The sequence below is a fragment of the Pipra filicauda genome, unplaced genomic scaffold, assembly GCF_003945595.2.
Source record: "Pipra filicauda isolate LSUMZ 115617 unplaced genomic scaffold, ASM394559v2 scaffold13_size5146498_pilon, whole genome shotgun sequence".
In the NCBI taxonomy this organism is placed as follows: domain Eukaryota; kingdom Metazoa; phylum Chordata; class Aves; order Passeriformes; family Pipridae; genus Pipra; species Pipra filicauda.
Window position 1 is genome coordinate 1,303,084 of NW_024103874.1, and position 13,312 is coordinate 1,316,395.

Consider the following 13,312-nt stretch of genomic DNA (forward strand, 5'->3'; position numbering starts at 1 on the left):
AATGGCAGCCTTTGGAGCACCACTCTGACTAACAGCAATGAAGGTTATGGCACTGCTGTTCCTGTTGATTTAAAAAGGAGGGAACAAAAAAAAATCGGGGCATCTCTCTAGAATGGAATGATCACACCACTGCAGGCAAAATGGATGGAAGGAGCTTGGGGATCGTGGCTCCCACCTCTCTCTTGGTCCTAGCAGATTAGAATCCAGCCCTCAACAGCATTGGATCTATAATTCTTGTTTTATGAATGAGGAGACTGAGGTAAATGCAGCTGCTGTCATATTTGTGGTCATCCCCTGCCTCAAGGACAGGGACAGTCTGGGAATCTGGACCTGCCTCTCCCCTGTCCCATGCTGTGGCTGCAGGCAGGCTCGTGTGAACTCTCTCTCCCAGGTATCTGTCTCCTGCCGCAAACCATCCAGCTCGGCAAAACTTCTTGTGTACGAAAGCCAGAGAAACTCCTTTGCTGGAGCCCGAGGCAGCTGCACATCCCTGCTGAACCTCTGCCACATGCCATGGAGCATCTGACCCAGGGCCTGTGAGCTCCTGGTGCCAAAGCCTGTCACTTCTGCCCGGGAATTGCTAAACATCCTCTCTGCTGTGGGCTCACGGCACGCTATGGCCAGGGGACTCAGCTCCTCCAGCTCCAGCAGGAAGGAGCAGCAGAAAACATAGCTGGAATCTTGTTTATTAAGCAAATTAATAGGTTGGGAAAAAACTAGCCTTAGTGTGGACATGCTTTCTTCTCGCTTCCTGCAGAAGCAGGGGCTGGAAGCTGAGGCAGGGAGCTGGGAAGGCAGTCAGTGTCACAGCCCCGACGGAGGCCAGCCCCTAATACCGCTGTAGAACCATAGAATGGTTTGTGTTGGAACGGACCTTAAAGATCGTCTCGTTCCAACGCCCCTGCCATGGTTAGGGACACCTCCCACTAGACCAGGTCGCTCCAAGCCCCAACGTGGCCCTGAACACCCGTAACAGCGGTGCGGGTGCCCCGAGCCCCGCTGGGCGCTGCCAGCCCCGGGCTGCGGGAGCCTCGGGGGAGGTGAGGGCAGCCCGGGGCTGTGCGGATGAACCAGCGGCTCCCAAGCGGCCGCTGCCCTCCCGGAGGGGCACAACTGAGGGCTGCCGCCAGTTAGAGATTTCAGGGATGCTCCCGGTGCCAGCAGCCACGGGGAAACACACGCATAGACACACACCCCCGTCCCCCGGGGCTCCTTAAAGGGAGGAGAAACGACGGATCAGCGGGAAAAAAACTCTTTAAAATGTCCCGGCTCTGCCGCGGCCGGCGGGATCGGCCCAGCAGCGGGGCACGGCCGTGCGCGGCAGCGGGACCCCCGCGCCCCCCCCGGCGTCGGGGCCGCCTCTCGGTGCCCTCCCGGGGCGCGGGGTGGGCAGGTTTGGGCAGGGGGAGGGCAGGCGGGGGGAAGCGGAGCGCAGGCGCTGCTCCGCGCCCAGGTGTGCGCGGCCCCGGCGCGGAGGCGGCTGCGGGAGCCGCTCGGCCCGTGGCTCCGCTGGCGAGGATCGACTGGCAAGTACGTACCGCGGCACTTGTCCCGGGGACCCCCCCGCGCCCCCTCGCCCCCGCAGGAGCCCCTCTGCCCCCCCACTCCGGGCTGTGTGCGGGGGTCCGGCCCCTCCGGGCGGGCTCCGCCGCGGGGGACGGGGCGGGGGGGACACCCCGCTTTCAGCCCCTCCCCGCAGAGTCGCTGTGGAAGTTCCGCGGAGTCTCCCGAGCCCGCGGGGCAGCAGCTCCCTTTGTAGAGCTCTGCAGGAGCCTAGGCGACAATCCGGACAGGTTGCTGCAGCCTCATTAACAATACAGATATGCGTGTGTTTAAATAATTTTTAGAGGAAGAGGGATGTAACTAATTAGCATCCCCACGCTCTCTTTTAATTGCTGCCAAATAGGAAAACTACCGACTGTGACAGAGGCTCAGCAGTGGACTCTGGCTCTCCTCTCGAAGCGTGTTCACGCCTGGGGGTTCTTCGTGGTCCTCCCTGGGAAACTGCATCGCCGTCAAAAGAGGTGCGCGGGGGAACTAAGACCCCAGGAAGGAAGACATCCCTTTTTCTTGGAAATAGGGGATATTCCTAAAGTAAAGGCACATGGTTTTATATATATGTATATTTTTTTATAAGTAAATAAAAGCCGCCACCTGTCAGGAGCCACGTCCTTGGCTGCTGCTCGGTCCCTGCACAGCTCTGCCCCGCGTCTCACCAGGGAGGTTCCGTGTGCCTGCAGCAGCCCTGGCTGCCTGCGCCTTCCCTGTGCCCGGGAGTTCCCTGGAAACGGAGAATTCCGCCGGGCGCGGGAGGGCACTACGGCCGGGGGCAGCTGCCGGGGGCTCTGCAGGGACTCCCGGCCCGCCCGCCCCGCTTCCCTCGGCTTGCGCGGAACCGCGGAGGGTCGCGGAAAGACACGTTCCGGAGAGGGAGAGGCTCAGAAAGCGTTATCCCCCTCGCTAACCCCTCAGGGAGGACCCGAGCCGATCTGCCGGGGTGCCCGGCCGTTCATTTCATCAAAGCATCCCTCGACAGAAGCACCCGGCGCAGGGGCCGCGCTCGCCCCGGGGCGGCATCACCTGCCGGGTGCGGGGCCGAGCTCTCGGGCCGGGCACAAGCGGAGGCGGCGGGCAGTGCCCGCCCCTGCCCTGCCTTCCCTTCTCTCCCTACCTTTCCTTCTCTTCCCTTCCCTCGCCTTGCTCTGCCCGTGTGCACCCCGCGGAGCCCGGACCTGCGCCGGTCCCTGGCAGCGGCCGCTGCAGCGTGCGGAGACCGAGGCGCAAGTGGACGAACGGGAAAGTTTGTCTCAAACTTCGCCTATTTAGCCTCTTCTCTGCTTTCTTGGTTTGTTTTCTACCAAGCCAAGTGCTTATTTTGGTCGCCTTGTTTAGGTAATTCCTTATAAATCCCTCATCCTCTTCCACTTCTCTATTTATAAATATTTTTCATATATACATAACAAATAATAAGAACCAGAATTCATCCTCGCGATTTTGGCCACCAAAATGTGTCCGTTCAGGCACTGACAATTCCAAAAAATGATGAAATCATGTGCGCTTCTCAGCGTGACATTTCTGAGCAGACAGAAAATCTGGCTTCTGAGGTTATAATAAAAATAACCAATGTTCCTCCAATGCTTCTATGGAAGGAAGAAGAACTGATCTCAAACGCGGGAAGCTCGACGGTTCCCTTCCTCGTTTCTTTCTAAATCCGTCTTGTCCCTTTAATACAAATGAACTTTAAGCTCCCCCTGTATTTTATTATTTAGATTCTTAGTCTTAATGACGCCAGGAGCAGCGCAAGCACACTCGCTAATAATCGTCGCGAACTGCATTTCAAAGAAACATCCCTGGAAGAAAAACACTGTCGTTAAAAAAAAAAATAAATAGAGACTCCACCAAAAATGATAATTCAGAGTCGCTGATAATGATGGACTTAATGCAACAGCTGCAAATCAGCACCTGCGTGCTAGATAAGGTAGATAACACCTCCAACAGTTACTTCCAGCACCCCCGTCCTCCTCAGGTTTATTTTTAGATCATTCATTTAGCCGGATGATGTTTAGTGTTTGGATTTTTTTTTTTAATTATTGTTCTTTTATTTTTGTCTTCCCTGAGCTTTAGGGAAAAAAAGACCGAGGGAAGAGTGATCTGGTTTAATCTGGAGTCGTGGGTCTATCTCGGGCCTTTAATAGCAGCTCTCAGGCGGCTCGTCCCCGGGCACTGATAGCCGAGATCTCCGCAGCCAGCACCGTCCAGGGTCAGCTTTTTTCCCTGCCACAATAAATAAACACTTGCTCCTCTCATGTAAATGAGCAGTGATCCGGATGCACCTTAAAACACTGGGAGAAGTCGTTGCTTTTGAAAATGATGTTCATTTTGTCTGACACACATAACTGCATAGATCAAATGCCTGCAGAAAGGTAGCAATTTGGCAGGGAAGTATTTTCTAAGCTCAGATGAAAGTGTGCTCACGGCGTCCGAAATTGCCTGTCTCACCTCCCACCTGCTTCCCCAGCCCCGAGTTTGCCCGAAAAGATTAGACGGGCGGGATTTTCGTTGCAAAAAAATAAATTAAAAAAAAAAATTAAAAAATGATGATGCGAGGAACCAGTCGCACAATTCGCAGAGCCTGGATCGGGGACGCTGAATCAGGGCTGCTTTACCCACCGGGGGTTCAACACCACTGCAATAATCTTGTCGGATCATTAAGTAAATTATACCTTAAACATTGGTAGCTTACAAGTTGTAATCAGTAATTCAAACTCTTGACAATTATGCAAATGAAGCCCCGTCTACGCTCGGACTTTCTCGCTTTTGCTACGAGGATTTTTTCCGAGTTTATTCCGCCCTAAAGCCGCCGCACCCGCCGAGCGTGGATTTTAGCAAAGCCCTTCCACGCGTGGGGGAGTGGGGGAACACCCAGCATTACTTCCACACCCCCCTCCCAAAAAAATGCAACACGTGTGGGAGTTCGGGGAAGCCCCACTGCAGTGGGTGCAGAGGGATGTCCAGGCATGACCCCTTCCCCGCGGGGTGGGACTGACCCCCAGTGCCCTGAGCGCTGCGGGGGCGTTGGGCGGGCTCTGGCTCCGCGCTGCCCGCCCACCCCTCCGCGGGCGCGGAAGGATTGGCTTGGGGCTGCGCGCTCCCTCCTGAGTGGCTGGCGGCCGCGGCGCCCGAGCCATCCCTAGGGAGGAGTTAGGATAATCCTATTGCCATTAAGGGCGTCTGGGCAGGGAAAAAAACCCGAGTGACCATAAGCACGGAGAGTTAGTCCGTCATCTGCCTTCATGCCTGCCAACTGAGCTCCGTCCGGGGGGCCGCTCCTCTTCCCCAGCGCCGACGTGGATTTACCGCCCGTGGGGGGGGGCTGAACTCTCGTCTGTTTTCGGCTCCGCACACCTGGTTTGGACGCTGGACGCCATGTTGTGGAAACTAGCAGATAATGTCAAGTACGAAGAGGACTGCGAGGTGAGAAGCGCGGGGAGGGGGCAGCTTTGGGAAGGGGGGTCGGGCGTAGGGCAAGCGCGGAGCTCCGCAGCCCCCGCGCCGCGCTGCCCGCCCCGCTCCCTCCCAGCCGGCACCCGTCTCTTCTGCCTCCCCTCCAGTCTTTTGAACTCTCGAGTAAAACGGGGTGAAAGCCCCGGCTGGGAGAACCGAGCTCGCATCCCGCATCCCCCAGGCGCCCGTGGAGCAGCGCCGTGCGGGAGCGGGTGTTCCCGAAGCTGCGGGTCCCGCCCGGGCGGGCGAGGGCCGGGCGATGCGGAGGGGCCGGCCGGCAGGTAGCAGCCGGGCTGGGCGAACCCTTTCTTCCCACGTTTCTCCTCCTCGGGAGCGGCTCCCACCCGCCGCGAGGTGCTCCCGGGTTTTGATCTCTCCGAAAGCGGCCGTGTCTCTCTGTGCCCCCCCGGCCCCGCTCCGCCTGCTCGGCTCCTACAGATTAGCTGCAGTCCCCGCTTCACGCTCCATTGGGACCCCATTCACCTCTTATTAACTAGCCCTGTTATTTTAATGACCGTGAAGCCAGAAGCTGCTAAATCCCTGGATCAGCTCAATGTAGACATTTCAGCTTTGACTGCTGAGATTGGAAATCGGGGTAGTAGCGGCGATGGGACGGGCTGGAGGCAGCCCCGCCATCCCTCCCAGCCGTGCCGCTGCCGTCGGGCACAGCCCCGGGCGGCCCCCGGGACCTCGGGGGGTGGGAGGGATGGGGGTGCCGGGGACCCTTGGGCCTTTCGCTCCAAGGGCGGCGGGTCCTCAGCTCCGAGCCCCAGTATCTCCTCCCCAGCGAGGGCAGCGCGGCGGAAATGAAGCCGCGTCGCTGATTTGAATTTTTCTGATTTTAATGATTCTTCCGATGACTTGCCCGAGCGGGAGGGTTGGTCTGGCGTAGTTGCGATGAGCAGAGCAGCGAGAACTGGTTTGCAGTCTCTTCCCTAGGAGCGGGGCTGACTTCTTCCGAAAATTGCCCTACTAAGAGCAAGCTCTCTGGGCAGGAGCAGGGCGGCTCTCGGCTCTGCTCTCTCCTTCCCCAGTACCAGCAAGTGCCACCACCCGCAGCCCCGTTCCGCCATGTCCCCGGGTCCAGGCTACCCCCAATGACGGCTGCCCCCTTTTCTCCCACCCCTCTGTGCTTTCCAGGACCGGCACGATGGGAGCAGCAACGGGAACCCGCGGCTCCCGCACCTCTCCGCCGTCAGCCAGCACCTGTACAGCCCGGCCCCGCCGCTCTCCCACTCGGGCGCCTCCGACTTCCAGCCCCCCTACTTTCCCCCTCCATACCAGCCGCTGCCTTACTCCCAGTCCAGCGACCCCTACTCGCACCTCGGGGACCCCTTCTCCATCAACCCCCTGCACCAGCCGCCGCCGCCGCCCCCCAGCCAGCAGCAGAGCGCTTGGCCGAACCGGCAGAGCCAGGACCCGGCCGGGCTCGCCCCGCACGGCCGCCCCGGGCTCGTCCCGCACCTCTCGGCGCTGGAGAGCGGCTCCGCCGGCAGCCGCCGGGAGACCTACCGGCGCTCCGAGCTGCTCCTGCCCCACGGACACGGGCTGGACGCCTCGGCTCTGGCCGATAACCTGGGCCTGCACGACATGGCTCACCAGATGGAGGAGGTGCAGGTAAGGACCCCCCAGGCATCCCCCTCGGGCCGCTCCGCGCATCGGGGGAGGCGGGACAGGCACTCCCCTGGCACTGTCCCCTCCTGCACATCCCGGCTTTACCTGCCCGATCCCCGTCCTTGGAGAGAAATCTACCTTTTCTCCCCTTCGGCCCTTAAAATGGGGACGCGCGGAGAGGGGATGGATTTCCCAAAGGCCACCCAGCTTGTTCCCTCTTAGCTCTTCGAGGTGCGAAACTTTCTCCCCTTTCTCTTTCCAGAATGTGGAAGATCAACACTTACTAATGCATGACCAGACAGTCATTAGAAAAGGTCAGTAAGGTGGCACCGCTGTTTAACTTTCCCTTGTCAATAGTTAAAAGTTTAATAACGCACCGGTGAAGAGACGTCCTATTATTTTTATAGAGACGGATCCTTTGGGATCGGGAGGGCGGAGGAGTTCTTATTCCACTTTCTCAGTCGCTGGATTTTTCTAACGCTGTCCGAGGGAAGGTGGCAGCGGGGACAAACCCCCAGGGTTGCCCCGGGGTGTGAGACTCCTCCGGGGGACACCGGCTGTCCCACTCGTGTGCTCTTGTGTTGTGGCTTTAATCGAAACCGGGACCTTGAACCGAATTTAATCTACCCTGGAATATGTGTGTGTAAAGTGACACGGGGCTTTGCTTTTTGTTTGTTTGTTTGAGTTTTTTTGTTGCTTCTAGCACTCGAAGACAGGGGATTTTTCCCTTTTTTTTTTTTTTCCCCAACTTTCTTTTTAACTTCTTTGCAAGACTTGAGAAGGGAATGAGATCGCTGACAGAAGCCTGCTCGGCTTTATCTTAATCGAAATTGGTTTGTAGCTGAGATTTTGAGGAAGCAGGAAGACGTATTGACTCAATTTACAGTCATTTAGGTTTTTTCCCGTTTTTGTTTTTAAACAAATTTGTCCTAAAAAAAAAAAAAAAATCAGTGGAAGTTTCCTCTGAAGACTTCAAACAAATACCTAACTGAGGAAAAGCAGAAGTGTGTGTCAGAGCGCTGATTGCTGCCTTCAGCTCATGGGAGAATAATTTCGCTGTCAGATGCACCGCTGACAAATCTTCCCCCTCCGGGAGTGGGGCCGATCTCAGCTCTTTAACCCTTTCACTCGGTGCCCTGAGCCAGCAGCACATCACTGGGTGAACTGGGTGGATTTGCAATGGCATGGAAAAGCTGGATCGGTGGTTTGCTCCTTCCAGCAAAGCCTTTGTTGTCCCTCTTCACCTTAAGGCTGAAGCTATTAAGGAGCAACGCTTTACTTTCGGTTCAGCCCTGGGCTGCATCCCTCTCTGTTGTTGTACTGTCTGTTATGAATTTGTTGGGATTAAATTCTAAAGGCGGTTTCTTAAATCTGCGTGTGTGAGGTGGAAGATGAACCCCAGCGGGAGCTGGGAGGTTTCTCCCTGCCCCGGCTCGGAAAGAGTTTTTGGCAGCAGCTGAGGGATGCTAATTTGGAGTCTGTAGTTGTGTCGGGCTTTTCATAAGCGCGGATTTGGTAACCTGCAGCCTGCTGCTTCAGAGATGTGGGGTTTGTGCGCCATGAAAAGCATTCTTAGTTGTGTTCAGCAGCTCCTTGGAATCCGGTGGCAAAGTCCAGCTGGTCAGGAATAGTTGTGGGGACCTTTAAGTCCCCGTGCCCTAGATCGATACTGGGGATGGGGGTCAGTGGTGTGAGCATTTAATGCCAAACGAAATCCTGCCTTCTGGGTTGTTTTTATAGAAAGGAAATTCAGTTGCCACTTCCTATTTATTTTTCCCTTTTACAAAATACCTGCTTTCCCTCCTCCTCCTGTAGGTCCCATTTCCCTAACGAAAAACAGTGCTCTGAGCCTCCCCTGCCAAAAGGATGGATTAATTGGGGTGGTCATAAACCCCAACGAAGTGTTTTGTTCCGTTCCGGGGAGACTTTCCCTCCTGAGCTCCACGTCGAAATACAAAGTGACAGTAGCAGAGGTGCAGAGGCGGCTCTCGCCCCCGGAGTGTCTCAATGCCTCTTTGCTAGGAGGAGTCCTCAGAAGGTAGGCTGCACTCCCCTTCCCACCATCCCCTCCGTGCCTATTGTTTGTGATTTCCCTTGTGCTGGGTGTGAGAGCGGCCAGATCAGCATAACGAGGAGCTAAGAACGCCTTTTAGCGAATTACTGATTCTTAAGAAGCCCAACGACACTGAATCCTAATAGGCTTTGGAAATAAAACTTCTTTACACTTCTGCTACCTCTCGAGAAGTGCTGTTAACAGCTCTGACAGCAATTCTCATTCTCTGTTTAAAGTTCAGTTTTTGTCTCAAAGCCAGCTCATGGCCAACACAGTTTCCCCATGGAACCATTTTTTGATTAAATCTTGTGGTCCTGATTAATCATTACGAGGACACTTTAGATGTCCTTTTTTGCATACGCCTAATTTGGCTTGTGATTGTTCTACAGCTGTTGGTTTCAGTGGTGCAGTTTGAAACATTTTGATTTTGACCTGCTGTGTTTCATCCTGGCTGGTTTGTAGTACAGCATTTAAAAAGTAGGTCACTTGAAAAGAGCCTGTTTTTTATCTTCACCTCAGTAGAACCCTATTGAATGTCAGTAACTGGAATTTCTCATCTTAAAAAGAAGTGTTCCCCCAAGATAAATAAGGCCATTTTTTTCTCTTTAATTACAGAGCCAAATCTAAAAATGGTGGTAGATCATTAAGGGAAAAACTGGATAAAATTGGCTTGAATCTTCCTGCTGGTAGAAGGAAAGCTGCAAACGTGACACTATTGACATCTCTGGTGGAAGGTCAGTCTTGAATATGTCTTAAAAATGAACTTTTTTCCTTTGTGTACAGCTTTTATCCTCTGGGCAGAGCATGGAAAGGCTAGAAAGCCAGTGAAAGTAATGGAGAGCTTTTTATTTATTTTTAAAGTGAGCATGATGGGGATGTTGCCTTTGAGGGACTCCTGTCCCCCTTCTTCTCCCTTCAAATCTGGTCCCTAAGCCCTCCTCACACAAACCCAGCTAATGCTCCTCATCCTCACAGCTGCGTGGAAGGGATGGAGCAACTCTCCTAAGTGCCAAGATGTTCAAAAGGCATGTTTGTCCAGTCTGTGTTTCTTAAAGGTTGTTTTGGGTTTCATAAAGGTGTGTGCAGGGACAGGCAGGGATGGTAAAAGGTGTGAAACTCATCACATTAGTGGGTTTGGTTCCCTATTGGGGAACTTTAAAAGTCTGGGGCAGCTGACTCCAAAGCCTGGCCCTACCTCAGCGGTATCCTCAGAAGCTTTTCTAATAAACAAGCATATAAAGTGAGATTTATAGCTTTTTACTTCCTGATAGGAAACTGGAGCCCCTTTAATCTATACCATGTTCTGTGGCCCCTCTGTCAGTTAAACTGACTTGAAGGGTGTATATATATGTAGGTATGTGTGTGGTTTTTGTTTGGTGTTTCTGTTTGAAGCAGCTCCTGGTAGCGGCACAATTTAATAGGAACAGAAGCAGCAACTGAAATGAAAAGTGAGGAATGATCTAACAATACTGCTAATTCACTTCTACATCAGCTCAAATAAAACAGCAACTTCCATTTAAGACCTTTTCCTTGGAAGCTGGGTTTCAGAGAGCTGATGTGTGTGCACGTGCACCTTGAAGGTAATACACTGACCATGTCAATCCATTTTTTGTAAGCCTGATCAAATTGCTTTAATAAAAAAAAAAAAAGTGGCCTAGTTATACACCTTGCAATTTTATTTTCTATATGAATATGCTTACAAAAAGTAGAAAACAAACTGAAAGTTTTTATTGGATAAGTGGAATTTAGTTGCCAGATACTCTTAAATATCAGTGGATAATTTGATATCAACTGAGTTCTGTTCTTTGCTGTGCAGTTATTCTGGAGAGAGACAGAATTTTTCTTATATAAAAGTAAGATAATTTTCTTTTATAGCAGGTACCAAGTATTTTTCTTTTTCTTGATGCAAACTTAAAGAAACACTGATCCATCCATTAGAAAATGGTAATGAGTGATATAGTAGTAACGTAGTGTCCTTTTCTAAAACAAGAATACACTTAAAAAGTTCACAGCATTTTTTTCCTTAATTTCTCCGATTTTCTCCTGTTAAATGGATGTTACACCATTTAACAAGCACTCTTTTACCCACACCAGGTGAAGCTGTACATCTTGCTCGTGACTTTGGTTACGTTTGTGAGACAGAGTTTCCTTCCAAAGCAGTGGCTGAATATTTAACCAGACCACACATGGGCCGCAATGAAATGGCAAACAGAAAGAATATGCTTCTTGCTGCAAAGTAAGGTTTCAGCTTCGATTTTATTTTTTTTTTCCTCTCCCTTTTAAACATGCTTTTGTCTGCCCATGTGTATCTGTGACTGCGGGACAGTTTGGTACGTTTTCATGTATAATTTTAATTGAGAAGATGAAGCAATTCTTTTTATTTGGTTTTGGTTTGAATTCAATTATGGCAGCAGTTATTTTAGTCTGAACCAATAATAGGAACAATCCTGTAGGATAACTCAAAATAAAAAGAACAGAACTGGTCCAAACTGCTTTAAGCTGTAGTAAAAACATCAGGAAAATGTCCTATACCCAGACAACTATACCTCTAAGGAGAGATGTCCCTGGGTCTGACAGGGTTGAGGATCTGGAAAGCAGGTAGGGCCTGGGAATGTGAACCAGTGTTGGGACTGGGAGCAGGAGATGGTTCCCCCATCTCTGTTTGTGCAGCGTCTCCAAGCAGAGTTACTGGTGGGCGTGCTGGGCGCCGGGGAAGCTCAGCCCCTGTGTCCTCCTGACTGCCTTTGGCAGTAGCAGCACACAGCTTTCCTCCTGGGACACTGGGAGTCAAGAACTGGATAGTCCCTTTTTCCCTAATATGGCTGAAGATTTTTATAGTTCACTGGAAGCCATCCTTTGGTAGGTGTGGAAAGTCCCTGTGCTTAAAACTAAATTCCTATTACAAACCTTGACAAAGAGGGAAGGGGGGGTCAAGAAGAGCAGCTTAGTTATGGCTGTTCTGCAGACACTTTGTACCTGTAAATAAACCACGTCCTGAACAGGTCTCTGGTAGGAAATATCTGTGTTAAATTAAGCTAATCTTAAACTGGTGGCTGGTGTGCTTGCTGTCCCCTTCTCCCTGCTGAGGTTCCTTTCCCAGGCTGAGGTTTAACAGAGCTTCAGTTCATGATTTGTTCTGGTCTGACATGTTTTCTGGTTTGGGCTCAATGTAATTCCCTGTGTATGACAGCACCCTTGCTCTGCAGAGGATATGAGAAAAGTTTGCTTAAACTGCAGAGCAGTGTAGCCCTAACTTTAGGCTCAGATCAGGCATGCAAAACACATTCCTGTTGCTGAATTTATCCAGCCTTCCTGAGAAATATTCCTGTAAAAGATCTCTATCTCTTATAAATTTAGAAATCTAGTCTCTCTTTCCTATAGTTTGAACATGATGATAATTTTTCCTGAGCACTGCTCTTTCTGCTCATTATTGGTACTGCGATTGGCACTAATAATCTTCTGGAGGATGTTTGTGATTGAGAAATTCTGATAAAAGTGATGATTCTGTTAAGACTGCTCAGCTCCTGTGAAATCCCTTCGAGGGGACAGATTTGCAAGCAGCAAACAACATATGCTTGGAGCATTATTAACCACTCATGTTTTGCCAGGCATATGTGTTAGTGTTTGCAGGAGCAGGGCCTGGGTCTCTCTGGAAGGGGGCATATACACAGAATATGCACAACTGAATTGAATCTCCTGTTCAGCTGCTTGAGTCTTTCTAAATCACTAAACTGCAGCTGTGAAAGTTCTCATAGAAACTAGCACTGAATTCCCACTCCCCCCTTAAAATCTGGAGCAAATGATGCAGAGCCAGCCAGGTACCAGAGGTGGGGAGATTATTTTGTAGAGTGTTTTGATGATGTAGATATAACAGAAGGTTCATCAGAAAGTGGTGCTAATAAACAGGCTTTACTTTTGGACACTGCTCAGGCAGTACTGAATTTCTCTAATTCCCACATAACTGCCAAATATTTGATACAGACTCCTCTGTTATTTTTATTTATTTATTTGCTTTTGCATAAATTCCCACCGTGGTGTAAAGTGTGATCCCTTTGTGTCTTGCAGGCAGATCTGTAAGGAATTCACAGACCTCCTCACTCAGGACAGAACTCCTCTTGGAAACACAAGACCCAGTCCCATCTTGGACCCTGGCATCCAGGGCTGTTTGACTCATTTTAGCCTGATCACACATGGCTTTGGGAGTGCTGCCATCTGTGCTGCCATGACATCCGTCCAGAACTACCTAAATGAAGCATTAAAAATAGCAGACAAATCATACATGAACGCTGGCGACCAGAGCCCTGCAGAAACCAACAAAACCATGGATAAAATGGATAAGCACAGGAAGTGAAAGGAAAACCAGACTTTACTCTTCCTCCTAAACACAGACTGGCATCTTCTTGCCAGGGGGAACATAGAGATTTGGTGGTTTTGTTTTTTCTTTTGGTTTTGTCTTTTTATTTTTTTATTTTTTTTTTTTAAAGAAAGGAGGGGAAAAAGGGGAAAAATATCAATATCATTCAGGATCTTCACTCCTCCTGGATCCATCCGTGAGACAAGCCTTTCTAAAAGCTGCAGTATCCCTTTTCTGTGGAAGCAATTACCTGAAGATAAGTACTTGGTACAATGTATTGAATCCTT

General features: G+C 51.3%; 1 protein-coding gene across 1 annotated transcript; it reads left to right on the forward strand.

The window, feature by feature from the left end:
- The first annotated feature begins 4,898 nt into the window (after nt 1-4,898).
- Nucleotides 4,899-13,071, forward strand: TFAP2C (transcription factor AP-2 gamma). The gene is made up of 7 exons (XM_027710616.2): nt 4,899-4,974; nt 6,145-6,621; nt 6,881-6,932; nt 8,434-8,656; nt 9,287-9,405; nt 10,766-10,907; nt 12,737-13,071. The coding sequence occupies exons 1-7, from the start codon at nt 4,927-4,929 to the stop codon at nt 13,020-13,022; spliced, it is 1,347 nt and encodes a 448-aa protein (XP_027566417.1). The 5' UTR covers nt 4,899-4,926; the 3' UTR covers nt 13,023-13,071.
- Nucleotides 13,072-13,312: the final 241 nt, after the last annotated feature.